Source organism: Marmota marmota, unplaced genomic scaffold (genome assembly GCF_001458135.2).
Source record: "Marmota marmota marmota unplaced genomic scaffold, marMar, whole genome shotgun sequence".
In the NCBI taxonomy this organism is placed as follows: Eukaryota; Metazoa; Chordata; class Mammalia; order Rodentia; family Sciuridae; genus Marmota; species Marmota marmota.
This window is the reverse complement of record NW_026000093.1, coordinates 20,437,155-20,453,543: the sequence shown is the minus strand read 5'-3', so window position 1 is coordinate 20,453,543 and position 16,389 is coordinate 20,437,155. Positions and strand designations below refer to the sequence as shown.

The window sequence follows — 16,389 nt, the reverse complement described above, 5'->3', positions numbered from 1 at the left end:
CTGACATAAAATCATTTCAATCTATCAATTCAGTATTTTCTTTTTTAAATTTTTTATTCTAGTTTGTTATATAAGACAGCGGAATGCATTACAATTCATTACATATTTAGAGCCTTTAAAAAATTAGGCATTTGATTTTAAACAAGTGTGCCAAAAAATTCAATAAAAGAAAAGTTTTCAAAAAATGGTGTTGGGACATTTGATCCACTTAGAAAAGAAATTGGGTACCTATTTCACACAATGTACAAAAATTAGTGAAAACAGATCAAAGACTTAATTGTAAGAATTAAAGCTATCAGATTCTTAGAAGAAGAAAACAAATGTAAGTCTTAATGACCTTGAGTTAGGCAATAGTTTCTTAAGTAATTCATTTGAAGCCTATAGTAACCAAAAAGAAATATACATTTGACTTTTATCAAAGTTTAAAACTTTGTCAAGAAAGTTAAAAAACAGTTCGCAGGAAGAAAGTATTTACAGATCCTGTTCTGTGATATAGTCAGAATGTTAGTCTTGCTTACCCAGCCCCCAGCTCATCTATTGCATCCCATAATGACCAAGGTGAAGGTGGAAACTTTGGGGGAGTGATGATCTTGTGTGGGTTCTGCTTTCATGAATAGGATCAGTGCCCTTATGAAAAAGATGGTGTAGAGCTGCCTTGTCCTTCCCACTCTGTGCAAATTACGTAGGAAATGGGGCCTCCCCAGACACCAGATCTGTGGGCATCTTGTCCTTGGACTTCATTGTCCATAACTGTGAGAAAGAAATTTCTGTTTATAAGTAACCTCGTCCATAGTTTGTTGTTTTTGTAGTCTGAATGGATTAGGAGTAATGACTAGAATATAGGCAAAACTGTTAACTACTCAAAAAAAAAAAAAAAAGAGAAAAAGAAAAATAATCCTGTTTAAAACCCAGAGGTAGTGGGGTTTAAATAAACATTTATGTATAGATAGAAGATGCAGAGATAGATAATAAGAATGCAAGTGGCTAGGCACATAAAAAGATAATCAGCATCATTAGTCATTAGGGAAATGCAAATAAAAAATTCAGATGTTTTTATTGTGTTAAACAGTTGTACATGTTCACATGTCTGTTGCTGGTTGTGCAGTGGTGTATTCTGTGACACTTGAAAAATAATTTTTTTTTTTCTTTAGGAAAAGTCTACAAAAATGTCTCTCTATCCATCTCTTGAAGATTTGAAGGTGGACAAAGTAATTCAGGTATGTTAAAATATTTAATTTTTTTTCTATACTGTAACATACATTCTACTTATTTGTGAAGCAAAGCTAGAAACATAACTAGTTGATGTATTTGTATATATTTTTATAATTCATAAAATTTTTTGTTCATTCCTGTTAATGGTAGACAAAAATGTCACAGAGAAACTAGTAATTCTTTTTCATTCCACTGTGAATTAATAGGTGTGGGATGTTATTTCTTTAAAATTTGACTTAAACTCTTCGAAGACAGCTTCTTTTTCAGACTAATGTTTAAACTACTACAACAAATTTAAGTTGATAAAATGTACTCCAGCCTTTACATAATTACAGTTTTGTGTAAAATTGGTACATTTTTCTTTTGGGATCTTTATAATAATTCTAACCCTCCTATTTGAAATTAAAAAATATAGAAATAGTGAAGCACATGCTACTTTTAAAAGAGCAGTATTGTAAAAGTACAAGGGCATAGTGATTTCTTTCCTTCATGTATTAGCTTTGAATATAAATGCTTCTACTTATAAAGAAAATGTGGAGTTGGGATCAGTTCTTGGTATTTTGGAAATATTTGATAATCTTTTTTAGCTGGAAACCATTTTGAACTCATCTGTTTATAGTTTGCTTTCTATTTGATCTCTTATAAACTCAGACTCTGTTCAGCTATGGTTTGTTATTTTAACTTGACAAGATAAACCACACTGTATTTATTACCCACATTGTATTTATTAATACTCTAAATGATCTTTGTTTTGGGGGTACTGAGGATTGAACTCAAGGGCACTAGACCACTGAGCTTCATCCCCAGCCCTGTTTTGTATTTTATTTATAGACAGGTTCTCACTGAGTTGCTTAGTGCCTTGGTTTTTACTGAGGCTGGCTTTGAACTCACGAGCCTCCTGCCTCAGCCTCCCAAGCCGCTGGGATTATAGGTGTGCACCACTGCACCCAGCTAAATAATTTTTTTAATATGATAATTATGAGGGGTTTCTTTTTGAATTGTTCACTGTTTGCAAACCCCTTATCCTACACTCATTTTACTTAAGTACTGACATTTTACTCTAAAATGAGATTTATCTTAATGATTGAATAATGATCAGAAAAAGTTTATTATGAAGATGTGAAAAGTCTTAAGCAAGCTGAAGAATGTAATCATTTTAGGTAAAATATTGGCCTTACTGGGAAAAGGAAAAAAGCAGAAGCAGTAACGTGTGACTGGGATTATTAACTTTGTGGGAATGGCTGAACTACAGGAACAGAGTCACTAGCAGTTATTTTCCATCTTAAATCCAGGGTGGGTATTAAAGTGTGGTTTGTAAAACTTACAGTTCATCTGCCAGAGCTTTGATGCTTCTGAGTTTTAGGTGGCTTATTCAGTCATCTTAAATGTTGTATCACTTCTTTAGTATTTTGGCAATGTTTTTTTAATGTAGTTTTTATTTCTACAAAGTTCACCTGAACAGTACTTTTTCTTTTAGAAAGCTTTTATATGTGAAATACTTCACTTTCCAGAATAACCACTAAGCCATTAATTAATGTGACATCAGTACATTATCTGATAAAGATTTGTAGGCAGATTTGAGACTAATCTTTGTTTTCATTTTTTTTTTTTTTTGTTAGCTTTCTATGGAACTTACAATTGGCTCTGAACAGAGGCTTTTGATTTTGAAAACAGCAGAAAAAGTCATTGATAATTGACAAGAATTGGATTGAAAAATAAAGAGGGATATAGTCTACATCAGGCTGATTTCTTTAAGGAGAAACAGGTTGCATGAATAATTCCGTTATAGGACTTTTTGTTAGATCAGAAAAATATTTGCTAAGTGATGGAGCCATGAGTAAGGAGGGAAACACGGTTCTTTTCTTCCCCCTGGATTAAAAACTATTACTAATTTAGCCATTACAATCTTGGGCTGTGTTTTGGGTTTTTTTTTTCTTCATTTTCTAATATGGATTTGTTTTATTCTTGATAGTCCTGAAGAGGTATTGTAGAGGAGTGCAGTATTCATTTTCTCATCTCCTGGCCTTTTATATCACAGCAAAACTCACTCATAGCAGTGAACTGGCAGTTCATATTTTATAAACTATTTTACAATAGCCATTAGGCTGTGGCTTTCAACATTGTATAATCTTAACAGGAGCTTGTGGTTCCTCATCCTATAAAAAATTAAGCTTTTAAGAAACAATGATATAGAGAACCAGTGCTTTCATTTCCTGTTAATGGTGAGCAGGGTTTGACAGAAGAGACTCCACAAGTATGGATTCTTTCTACATGCTTTCTGTAAATGACAGAAAGAGCAGGCCCTGGCAGTAATTGCCTGGGGCACTGTCCCTCATGCACCCCTGGTTTTTTTTTTTTTTTTTTCAGGTTTCAAGGTAAGTTTGAAATAATTTGCTACATTTAATGATTTCCTGTTTTTATTCCCTTGTTTTATTTTTACTACAAATTACATGACTAAGTAATTTTATTTGCAGAGAACTTTCTATAAATTCTTAAGTGTTCTTTGGCTAAGAAAAAATAATGAAAGAATAAAAATAGTATAAAGAAAAGCAATATTTTTTAAATCCATAAACTATATTTTAGAGCAGTTTCAGGTTCCCATCAAAGTGGAACAAATGGCACAGTACATCCCTTGCTCCCACAAGTGTGCAATCTCTGTCACTCTGGACATGTGCACTTGAGTGGTACATTTTTTAACAGTTGATGAATCTCTACCATTATCACCCAACCGCCATAGTTTACTTTAGGGTTAATTCTTTTTATCTGCCATTTTCTATGGGCTTTGACAAGTATATAAAGACATTGTCATATACAGAATAGTTTCACTGCTCTGAAAATCTGTGTTCTGCTTCTTCATCCCTCTTCACAACCTTTAGCAACAACTAATCCTTTTACTTTCTGCCCAATTTTGCCTTTTTCAGAATGTCATATAGTTGACATAATGCAATATCTAGCCTTTTCACATTGGCTTCTTTCACTTAGTAATATATGTTTAAGTTTCTTCCCTGTCTTTTTTTTTTTTTTCCAGCTTGATAGTTCATTTCTTTTTAACAATGAGCAGTATTTTTTATTTCCTTACAGATGATTCAAGAAAATGGCTACTTGACTACTTTTAGTTGAAAGTTGGTAAAAGAACTTTAAGAATTCACTTTGAATTTCTGAATTGTTATAAGTAAAAGATTTTCATGCTGCATTTTGAATGTGTAATAAATTTAGAATGTGTAATAAATTATAAAACATACTATAGGATGACTCAGTTATCTAAGTACAATATATGAGAACATTCACAATTCAGATGAATTTAGTACCATTCAAAGCATTGATTGACTGTACTTACAGTTCCATCTCTCTTAGCATCTTGAGACTACTTTTGGCATTGATTGCACATCTGGGTTGAGATAGTATAAACTTCATTTCTTATTTTGACACATTTTGAGCTAAATAGTAAGGGATAATTAGATTGGTCATACAACTTATTGCCAAACTTGTCTCTAAATGACATGATTATTGAAGAGAAAGTTCTTTCTGTAAAGGACAAAGTACTTCTATCTGTGGAATGTACTTTGTACTTATGACATAGGCTATGAATCCCTGAGACAGCATATTTGAGCATGAGTAGCATGGATAAATATCTGTTTAGTGAAAATAATTCATTCATTCAAAATAATTCATTCTTTTATGTTAGTGATAAAGTATGTTTTAGGCATTCCTATACTTGCTAAGTATAGATTATTTCAGTGAGTCATACTAAAGTGGTAGAATAAATATTAGAAACATAATATGAAAATTTTAGTTGTTTTCTGATATGTGACTTATATGAATATGATAGAGCTTTTTTGCCTTATGCAGATAATTTAAATGATTTTATTTGGACTAATTAGTGAAAGAATGATAAAAATGTAAAATGGTTTGTCATCCATTTTGGATTACTTTTTGAAAATAGTAATTTATTAATTAATTTGTTGAAGCACTATGAAGTACTTTGTTATCAAGATATGTAGAATAGCCAGGGGTGATAGTGTACAGCTATGATTCCAGATACTTGGGAAGCTAAGGCAGAAGGATCTTACTTTCCAGACTGGACATCTTAGGGAGACCCTGTCTCTAAAAATAAAGTGCTGGGGAGGTTCTTCATTGGTAGTGCATTTGCCTTGCATGTATGAGGCCCTGTATTCAATCTTAGTACTGGGGTGGTGGGACTCAGAAATAGATGTAAAATGATGCGTATTCAATGTTTATGATAACCTTAAAATATTCAGAGTATGAAATATGTTCTTGATTCAGATTTCCTTCGAAAAAAATTATTGCTGAAGTGTTTGAAATGAAATTTACTTAAAAACTTAAGATTTTAGTTTCTTTTGGGAAGTACTGGATTAAATAAGAATGTTAAGTAAGAATTTATGATGTGGTACTAGAATTTTCTTCTTTTCTTTTTCAGGCTCAAACTGCCTTTTCTGCAAACCCTGCCAACCCAGCAATTTTGTCAGAAGCTTCTGCTCCCATCTGTCAAGATGGAAGTAGGTTTATACTTTGGGTTTATTCTTTCAGCACAGAAGTACTTGTTAAGTGTAATCCAAGATTCATTTTTTTTTTCTTTTTGGATAGACTGTATAAAATTGGTGGTTAAAGTTCTAGTAGAAATAAAGAAAAATATTTATTAAAAAATAGCCCTTTATCTAATTAAGAGAATAAACTGGGACTCTGAAGATTTGTTTTATGACTTAAGTAAATTGATTTTAGTGTGACTCATAAGTCTCTAATAAGATTAATTTATGAAAAAACCTTACATGGGAACTATGGTTTTCTTCACTGCTGCTCTTGAACTTCATCAACCGTCTCCTGTCTTTGCTAGGGGAACTTATAAAATTTCCAGCTACCTACATTTTGGAATATTTCACAGATTCAGGAGTATTTTAAATCTCCATATCCCGTCTTCTCCTTTTCCTTCACATTTTAGAGGGATTCAGGACAGAGTCTCTAAATAAGAGGACTTAAGATGCAAATCCAATGTTATATAAGTTCTTTGTGTACTGTCATCTTGTTTTATAGCTATTTATAACATTTTTACTTTAGAATCCATTTTAAGTTACAAATAGATCATTTTAAAAAGAGCTTTTGAAAATAGTACACAACTACTAAAAACTTTTAATATTATTAATCTAAAAATACTGTTTCTAGGGGCTGGAGTTGTGGCTCAGCAGTAGAGAGCTTGCCTAGCATGTGCAAGACCCTGAGTTTGATCCTTAGCACCACATAAAAATAAATAAATAAAATAAAGGTAGTGTGTCCAACTAAAGAATAAATATTTAAAAAAAATACTGTTTCTAGGATTTCATTGGAATGTGATTTACATTCTTAAAATGATATGGGACACTTTGAATTTTCTTTCTTAGTGTTGTTAGTTGAGAAGATTCATTCCATAGCCATGTTTAGTGAATGAGTCACAGAGTAGCTGGCTTGACAATAGACATTTTGATCATTTCTGAATTGGAGAAATCAGCCATACTCTTATACAATTCCTAATGAAATAGGTTTAAGAAACAGAAAAGGGAATATAATTTATTTGGAAAAATTGTTTTTACTCTTGAGTAGTCAGTCCTCTGTATCCTTGGGTTTTGTATCCACAGATTTATTCAGCCACACATTGAAAATAGAATTGCCAGTTGTGCATGCTTATAATCCCAGCAACTTGGGAGGCGGAGACAGGAGGACTGCAAGTATTCAGGGCCAGACTCAGCAACTTAGCAAGGCCTTGTGTCAAAAAAATAAAAAGGACTAGGGACATTGCCCAGTGACAAAGTGACCCTGGGTTCAATCTCCAGTACTAAAAATAAATAATAAAAAGTAAAAATTATATGTACCGAACATGTACAAAATTATTTTCTTGTCATTATTCTTTAATATAATCAGTAACTATTTATGTAGCATTGCATTATATTAACTAATACAAGTAATCTAGTGGTGATTTAAAGTATATGAGAGGATATGCATAGGTTATATGTAAATATTACACCATTTTATATGAGGAACTTGAGGATCTACACATTTGGTTTTCTGTGCTGGGTCCTGAAACCAGTCCCCCATGGATACTAAGGGATAACTGTCTTAGAAATCGAAGATTGATTCAGTTCAGATGTATTCATATTTTATGACTTTTATCTTACACATTTTTTATATTTTTCATTTTGAATCACAAAGATGTGGAAGTCCCCCTCCAAATTGCTACTTTATATTCTAGATTTTCTAACTTAAATATCATTTTTTAAATACAGGTAGAAGTCCTATGTAAATGGTAGTTTTAATTTTGAGTATTCTTTCAGTGCCTTTTCCTTCCTTCATTCATTCTTCTGTTTATATTAGATCTCTATCCTAAACTGTATCCGGAGCTCTCCCAATACATGGGCCTGAGTTTAAATGATGAAGAAATACATGCAAATATGGCCATGGTCCCTGGAGCATCAGTTCAGGGGGTATGTATAATATAATTAATTTTGAATTTTGTGTCATAATTTTATACATAGATTTAAGCTCTCCTTTTTGTAACTAACTCACAAATTTATAACTTAAGCATTGACCAAGTCTCTTAAATTTTACACTTCCTTGTGGATATTACTTTTTGCATTATCTGCTTCCTATGGTGCTGTTACCACTGTTTGGATTTATTAGGACTTAAAAATTCAGATGTTTGGAAAAAAATTCATATGCTTGGGGCTGGGGATGTAGTTCAGCGGTAGACTCTGTGCTCGCCTAGCACATGCGAGGCCCTGGGTTCGATCCTTGGCACCACATAAAAATAAACAAAATAAAGGTATTGTGTCCAATTAAAAATAAGTAAATAAAATACAATTAAAATAAATAAAAAAAATTCAGATGCTTTTTATTAGTTCTTTGTCTTCTGCATTTATTCAGTTACTGAAACCTAGACTCTGTCTCTCATATTTCTTGTGTTCATTTTATCCATTCCAGTTCTCCTATAACCATATTCAGGGTTTCTGGACTTCTAAACTAGACTATTACAGTAATATCTTACATTTCCTGTAGTAACTTCTTATTTCAAACAATATTAAGATGCTGTTAGGTCAATTAATCTGAAGTACAGATCTGTCATATTTCTTTGCTCATAATCTCTTAATAGTCCTATACAGTCCCAAACTCCATATAATTAGGCCCCAGATTCTGGGCTTCAACATATCTGGTGGTTATAAATATAGTAAAAAGATCATGACAGAATCCATGTCTGTCTTGTTGCCATAACCCTGGTGCTTAATACTGCACCTTGCATTTATTTAGCAAATAAATGTAGGTCCAGTTGTGAAAATAAATTGTAGTAAGTTTTTATCAGAGATAATTTAAGAAATGAAGAATTGAAAAAGCAAAAATTGAATATAGGTATAACTGCAGAAAGTTAGCTACTTCTGTCAGGACTGAGTAACATAGGGAAGAAGTTGGAATAAACAGAAGCTTAGGCAGAGAGCTCCACAGAGCTAGACTCAGATCTTAGAAGAGAGAACCCTGCTGAAGTATCATGCCTTCTGAAGGGTTGAAATGAGGCTGGTTCTGAGTGACAGTAATAGATAGATACTGGAAATAGCTGTGTAGGTTAAGGGCCATGCTCAGGCAGTGCTGATAAAAATCAAAAGCAAACAGAAAATAGACACTTTTCCCTCCAGTCTCTAGGGCCTCATGTGATGAAAGGGAACCCAAAACATTCTGATAAAGGAAAATGTAACTTCAACAATTCAGGCCCCAGCACCACCAAATGAAGAATAGAAGAGTGCATTTGGAGCTTTTTGACAGTAGCTTAATACCAGGGTATATTCACATACTTGTAGAAATATTTGAACTTTATATGACAATAACAATGTTATATTTTATTCTTAAAAGGTGCAGTTCACCTTCATAAAACCAAGATTCAGGAAAGTTTTTTTTTCCATAAAGTGTCCCATAATCATCTTAGTCTTTAATAATCACTTATGACCTGTCACATATTTTGTATTTTATTTAGAGTCAGAGTCTCAGTTGCTTAGCACCTTGCTCTTACGGAGGCTGGCTTTGAACTCAATCCTCCTGTCTCAGTCTTCCGAGCTGCTGGGACTGCTGGGATTACAGGTGTGCGCCACTGTGCCCAGCTTGTTTACAACTTTTAAAAATATAAAAATCATTCTTAACTCTGGATTATGTAAAAATCAACCAGGTACCTCTGATAAAAATGAAGTGGCTTCCACATAAAAATACCTTCTGAAAAATGTCTCTCAAAAGCATAGCATGGCCTTTAAGTTTGAGGAAAATATATTTGAAATGAAGACAAATAAAAATAGAGTTGCTTTTTGAGAGGGATACATTCTAAGAAATGATTTGTTAGTTGATTTCATCATTGTGAAGATGTGGAGTGTACTTGCACAAACTGAGATGGCCATGTAATCAATAGGCCATAACTTATGAGAGTATTTTCATTGGTGGTCTGTTGTTGAGTTAAATGTCAGTATGCAGCAAATGATGGTATGCATGAAATAAGTGCCAGTGAATTTGAAAAGGCACAAAAAAAGGAATTAGTAAGTAAATACTAGTGTCATTTTTTGCAGAAGTCAGACTTTATCTGAAAGAAATTATTTATAGATTAATTTTTGGAAAAGCACAACTGAGTTACTTTCCAGGTATTTTAATTTTTTTTCAGGACATTGTTTCTAAATATTGACACATTCTATATGTTTTTGTCAGCAGTTGGTAGCAAGACCTTCCAGTATGAATTATATGGTGGCTCCTGTAACGGGTAATGATGTTGGAATTCGTAGAGCAGAGATTAAGCAAGGGATTCGTGAAGTCATTTTGTGTAAGGATCAAGATGGAAAAATTGGGCTTAGGCTTAAATCAATAGATAATGTAAGTACTTTAATATCTAGTTTATCTAAATAGCTTATAAAATATTAAGTGATTAATATTAAAATAATTTGAAATAGAAATGTTTTAGTTGTAATGATGCATTTATAACAGAATATTATAAATATTAACTTGTTTAATTGGAGATGCCCTATTTTGAGAAGGCAGACTAGGAACTTGCAAGAATATTACTTTGAATGATTTTTTTTTTTCTTTTCTGAGTACTCACCAGACTACTTATTATAAACTATTAAACTATGTTATGTATGTATAACATAATAGAAGAACATTCTGGGATTGAAATAGGGTGACATATATGAAAGTTAAGAAAAAAACTGATCTGTGAGAATCAACATACATTCATTTTTTAAAAAACATTTTTAAAGTAAATGATGATGTGAGATGATTTTACAGGTTTGTTATTTCTGCCCTTGAAATTCAAATTTAATAGGTCATTTTCTGAGCATGTTTCTAATTAGGGCAATCACTATTTTAATAAAGTAGTAATAAAACAATTATTTCTCACCATACTGAAGACATGAAACAGGGTTACTCTCTGAGGAACATTTTAGAATTTGTTAAGGACATGTTGGGTCTTTATCCTGATTTATAGTTTTGGCCATTACTTTATTGGATTTAGTGTCAGTCTTAAGTCTCATCAGCTCGCGAAATCCAGCTTTTGCACATACAAAAATAAGGCTAACCTTGGCAGGAAACCCCATTCCTGCCTGAAATCCAGAGGGTTGAGGGTATTTGATTTCCTCATGCTCATAGCTCATTGAAGACCTGTCAGTGTGCTTGATTTAAAGGAGTTAACATGGCACATTACACTCATAGTTTTTCTTTTCTTGTTTTCCTTTTTCTTGGTTTTGATGGGAGATTTCTAACCAGCACTTTCAAATCATGACCACTTATTTTCTTATTGTTTAGGGTATATTTGTTCAGCTAGTCCAGGCTAATTCTCCAGCCTCTTTAGTTGGTCTGAGATTTGGGGACCAGGTGCTGCAGATCAATGGTGAAAACTGTGCAGGCTGGAGCTCTGATAAAGCACACAAGGTGCTCAAACAGGCTTTTGGAGAGAAGATTACTATGACCATTCGTGATAGGTAAGCTTTTGATAAACAGTTCAAATGGAAATTCAGGACTAGTTTTCCATTTTGGGGGGCTTTCAGGATTCTGTAAATATAGTGTTGGAGAAAATAATCAAATGTTATTAATAAGCCTTAGGATCTTGAAGTTGTTTGGTGCAGATTTTTCTTACATAGTTTGATTTTTTTAAAAGTAAAATTCTGATTTTGCATATATATACCTTATTTCAGAGTTTATAGGTGTCACGAGGGTCGGAGTCTACTTAGAACTCCAGAAGTTTATGAGTTTTGAAAACCACATCTGGCCTTTTAGGTGATTATGAAGCTCTAGTTGTCAAGAGGATAAAACATTTGGTAGTGCTTAGTTCAGTTATAACTCTTAAATATTAAGCACATGATACTGAGCCTCCCTTTATCTTATTTGCCAGTCCCCACAAGTGTGAAGGGTGGAGCTATATCACATTGTTACAATAAATTTGTGAATTTTTGTTTATCTCAGTTTAACTTCTATTTTCTCTATAATTGTTTCTAATTTCTAATATATTTTAGATATTTAGTAAGCATTTTTATAGATGAAGGTCATTTTTTCTGTATATCTAAACATAGTTTTACCAACAGGAAGATGTGACTTTTGAATTTTATAATGTAAGCACAGGTTGATTTATGATAGCAGGGTTTTAGAGATGTGAGCAAGTATAACTGATATGACAGCTTCTAAGAGCACACACTGACTGTCTCTTTATATAGCTGTGTGCCTTCTTTTCCAAATGGGGCTTGAGGAAATCTTACATGCCTTTGTAGGTCTTCTAAAATAGAGCAAAATAAAGCAACAACAAAAACACCCATTTTTCTATAAAATTTTCAAACTTAAGATGTGAGAAATACTATAAAAGGTTTTAAAAATTTTTTTTAATGTTTCTTAAGAGTTAGGTAGGCTTTAATAAATAGTAAAAGTTAATAAAAGGAAAAATTCAATTTTAGCTCTTGATTCGGGTTAAAAAATTCAAGCCTCATTGCTAATGCAAAAGTATTATGAATTTTAAAGGGAAAAGCTATTGTTGAACTGCAAGAAGCATTTTGTTCACTTGTCTTTGATACTAGTCAGGATTTCCTTCTTCAGATAAACCAAATCATAATGAAGATATTTTTGAAAGCATTTTACACAAATTACAGTGCATGTACAACATCAGAGCCATAATTAGTTTTTTGCTGGAAACACTTAATATTTATTATAACTAACTATCCAATAGGATGGAATTTATGGTTATATGAATTCCATTAAATGTTTACCTTAGTATTAAATTTTTTTATTGATTTAAAAAAAATAAACGACAGTGGAATGCATTGCAGTTCTTATTACATGCATACAGCACAATTTTTCATATCTCTGGTTGTATATAAAGTATGTTGACACCAATTCGTGTCTTCATATACATGTACTTTGAATAATGATGTCTATCACAGTCCATCAGTATAAAATTTTAATTGAAATTGTCCATTTTGTTTGCAGGCCCTTTGAACGCACAATTACCATGCACAAGGATAGTACTGGACATGTTGGTTTTATCTTTAAAAATGGAAAAATAACATCCATAGTGAAAGATAGTTCTGCAGCCAGAAATGGTCTTCTCACTGAACATAACATCTGTGAAATCAATGGGCAGAATGTCATTGGCTTGAAGGTGAGGAATAGTCCTTCTGTGTGTTCCTGCTACAGTTTTATTTTAGAAGACTTCTTTTTCCTTTGATCATTTAGGTGGTGCTGTTTTATATTGACCTCCAAAATACAGAAACTTGGGAGGTGCAAGGTGTAGGACCTGGGGCTGTGGTCTGGCCTGGACCCAGCTAGCTGTGTTTACAAAAATTCCCTGAAATGTTACCTAGAATCTTCTTTCCTGTGTACAGAAGGGGTTGGACTAGATGATCCCTGAAGTTATTTGAGTTAAAATTCTGTTGAGACTTGGGCAGTGAAAATTTTGACAACATTTAAATGATTGGTTTGGCCACCTTTTCAATCCAAGAATTTAGGAAATGAGTAATAATTTTCATCCATATTAGGACCTTTTTTTTAAAAAAAGTTTTTCTCTTTCTACAAATCTTCTATCTTAAGTTGTAAAGGTTTTAAGACCTCATTTCATAAATTATAGAATACACAGTTAACAGGATACTGTATTATATATGGAAAAATTATTCATTTATAAATAATAAAAAGATGTTCTTATTCAGTATGTTCAGCTCAGTTAACTGATTTTGTTACCAGCTGTAAAATTGTGTTGTATAGAATTAAACTTGGCAAGGAAAGCTTAAAATGTTTAGAAATACCAAGGGTCAGGATTTGGGAGATACTAGTAAAACACAACACAATGTATATTATGTATTTCTTTATCAAGAATATTAAATAAAGTTCTAGTGAAATTAACTTTCATTATATATTTTCTTCAGGACTCTCAAATTGCAGACATACTGTCAACATCAGGAACTGTGGTTACCATCACAATCATGCCTGCTTTTATCTTTGAGCACATTATTAAACGGTAAGTACACAAATTCTTCAGCTTAACATATATAGATGTGTGACTTTATATAAGTACCATATTTTAATTTCCAAACCTTTGGTTCTTTTACCTTAAAGATGACCTTGGTATTTATTTAGAAATTTGAAATACATTACTTAAATCAGAGGAACTGTTTGGTAAGGCCCCTTGCAACTTCCCAAGTATGAAATAAAATTCACTGTACCCTTGATAAATTTTAACAGTGCCTAATAAAGTGTTTTCAAAAAGAGGTAACTTGCTTTCAATTTGTAGTATAAATGACTACAGTAGCACTATGCCTATAGTTCCTTTGCTCAGTAGACATCTAGTCATGTTGGTTTGTTGTGGTGAGTTCTTACTTTTATTGGATGTTAAGAATAATAGTTTCAGCTAGGCATGGTGTGATGCCTATAATCCCAGCTACTTGGAAGCTGAGGCAGGAAAATCAAGTTAAGAAGCCAGTCTCAGCAACCCAGGAAACTGAGACCCTCTCTCAAAAATAAAATTTAAAAGGAGCGGGTAGTGTAGCTCAGAGGTTGAGTGCTTGCCTAGCATGTGCAAGGCCCTGGATTCAGTCCCCAGTACTGCATACAAAAATTACAGAGTAACTGTTCTCTCTAGCATCTCAAGTAGAGGTGTGTGGTTCTGTTATCTGTCCTCGGGACAGGATTGGGAAGCTCAGTGTAAAAAATTGAATAGGGCTACTTTCACTAGCACTTTTCAAATCTGAGCTTCTATCATAACTGTTTTTGCCAAGCCAACTTCAGAATTTCTATCATGCATGTGGAAATGAGATTTTACAAATTCATTAACATGACCTTTGTAATGAAAATTTTTATGTGGTTCTGGGTAGACTGCACAGCTTCCCTATCTTAGAGAAGAATTACTTTCAAGACTAATTTTTCTAGAGTTCTCTTTTTTCTTTTTTTGTTGGGGGTAGGATACTGAGAATTGACCTCAGGGCAATTGGACCACTGAGCCACAACCCCAGCGTATTTTATTGAGAGACAGGGTCTTACTGAGTTGCCTTTATTTTGCTGAGGCTGGCGATCCTCCTGTCTTAGCCTCCTGAGCTGCTGGGATTATAGGCATGTGCCACTGAGCCTGCCTAGAGCTCTTTTTCTTAAACTATTTCTTCCCCACTTCCTCTCCAACTTGTTATGACCTTATCTTTTTAAAAATCATCATCCTTAGCATTACAAGGACTTACTTACATCTCAATTTGTCTAGCCAAGATAGATAGCCTTTCATGCTGTTTTCCATCAACAAAATTATCAAGAGACTTAGATCTGAGCTCATTTGGAAGAACTTTCCCAATTTCCTCATCTAATGATACTTGGAGCTCAATTTTAATTGGGGTTTTTCTTGAATTTAACATAGCATTAAAAAAAAAAAACAAAAAACAAAAACCTCCATGTGTAATGAAAGTGACTCTTTTGTAGGATGGCGACAAGCATCGTGAAAAGCCTGATGGATCACACCATTCCTGAGGTTTAAGTCACAGCACAGTGTAAACACAGCTGAACTTCTCCAGTTTCCTTCTTCGGCAACTTCTGCATTATGCACATGAAGCTTTCCCGGAGCCAGGGAGCATATGCTGCATGAGGACCTTTCTATACATCATGGCTGGGAACCTTACTGTTGCATCTGATACTTTCTTCAGATTTCAAGATAGTTGTAGCCTTATCCTGGTTTTACAGATGTGAAACTTTCAAAAGATTTATTGACTTTCCTAGAATAGTTTCTCTACTGGAAACCTGATGCTTTTATAAGCCATTGTGATTAGGATGACTGATACAAGTTTAGTGTTGTGTGAGAAGCAGTCACTTTTCTTCTAGATAATGCATAGTGCTATTCATGTTTCTTTAGTTGTATGGTGTATTTACATTATTAACATGTTACCATAGTATATTTAGGATGATTGCCTTTGATAGTTTAAGTTCTCTGTGTGTGTGTGTGTGTGTGTGTGTGTGACCAATTAAGTAACACTGATTTCATTCCATGTAAGCATTACAGTGTATGTAGATTGCAAGAGAGTATAATGATTGTTATTAAATTTTAACTACCTTCACTTAATAATGCTTGAACTGTCGCCTTAACTGTGTTAAGTATCTAGAATAAAAGCCAAAATATTGCTGCCTTTCTAAAACCCCAAACGTAGTTGTATATTAAACTGAAATGTACACTAACCCATAACAGTTTAATGGTACTTACTGAGCTATGGCATAGCTGCTTAGCTGTATTTGAGATTTTCTAGTTATTGCATAATGGAAATTTCTTTCTTCTAAAATTTGCCAGTATCACTTTCTGAAAAACAAATCGCTATATATTTAATGTAAAAAATTCTTAACGCTAAACAGGATAAACTTTGGACTCCTTTTTTTCATTTGTGGATTAAGTAAGATAATACTTAATTTTGGCATTTGAATCTTAATTTTATGTAACCTAGCTACTTCAGAATGCTCTTAGAATGTTTTCCTAATAATTTGTTGTCCCCTGACTCCTTCCTGAAAACAAAATGGCAGTGACACTTATCCTTTTTTTCTTTTTGATTTATATCTATCCTGTTTTAAATAAATATGCAAAAAGTTAAACTTTAGTCTGTTATTGCATCATTTGGAACTTTTGTCAGTTGTCACACTTGTGCATGGCCTTGATGGGCACGTGAAATCTGCTTC

At 33.1% G+C, this 16,389-nt stretch overlaps 1 protein-coding gene across 2 annotated transcripts; it reads left to right on the top strand.

Annotated features, from left to right (window-relative positions):
* Window positions 1-1,063: 1,063 nt before the first annotated feature.
* LOC107142436 (syndecan binding protein) lies at window positions 1,064-16,305 on the top strand. Of its 2 annotated transcripts, none has more exons than XM_015485851.2 (8): window positions 1,064-1,217; window positions 5,651-5,729; window positions 7,573-7,682; window positions 9,934-10,092; window positions 11,020-11,195; window positions 12,688-12,859; window positions 13,620-13,711; window positions 15,154-16,305. In XM_015485851.2, the coding sequence occupies exons 1-8, from the start codon at window positions 1,167-1,169 to the stop codon at window positions 15,206-15,208; spliced, it is 894 nt and encodes a 297-aa protein (XP_015341337.1). In that variant the 5' UTR covers window positions 1,064-1,166; the 3' UTR covers window positions 15,209-16,305. The 2 variants fall into 2 exon arrangements, with proteins under 2 accessions (XP_015341337.1, XP_015341336.1); XM_015485850.2 differs by having other exon boundaries at window positions 1,065-1,217; window positions 9,931-10,092.
* Window positions 16,306-16,389: the final 84 nt, after the last annotated feature.

Excerpts from the sequence above, each read along its gene's own strand:
- LOC107142436 (XM_015485850.2), top strand. The coding sequence starts at position 1,167 with ATGTCTCTCTATCCATCTCTTGAAGATTTGAAGGTGGACAAAGTAATT. Across the intron at positions 7,683-9,930 it reads CTGGAGCATCAGTTCAGGGG|CAGTTGGTAGCAAGACCTTC; the intron begins GTATGTATAATA and ends TGTTTTTGTCAG. Across the intron at positions 11,196-12,687 it reads ACTATGACCATTCGTGATAG|GCCCTTTGAACGCACAATTA; the intron begins GTAAGCTTTTGA and ends TTTTGTTTGCAG.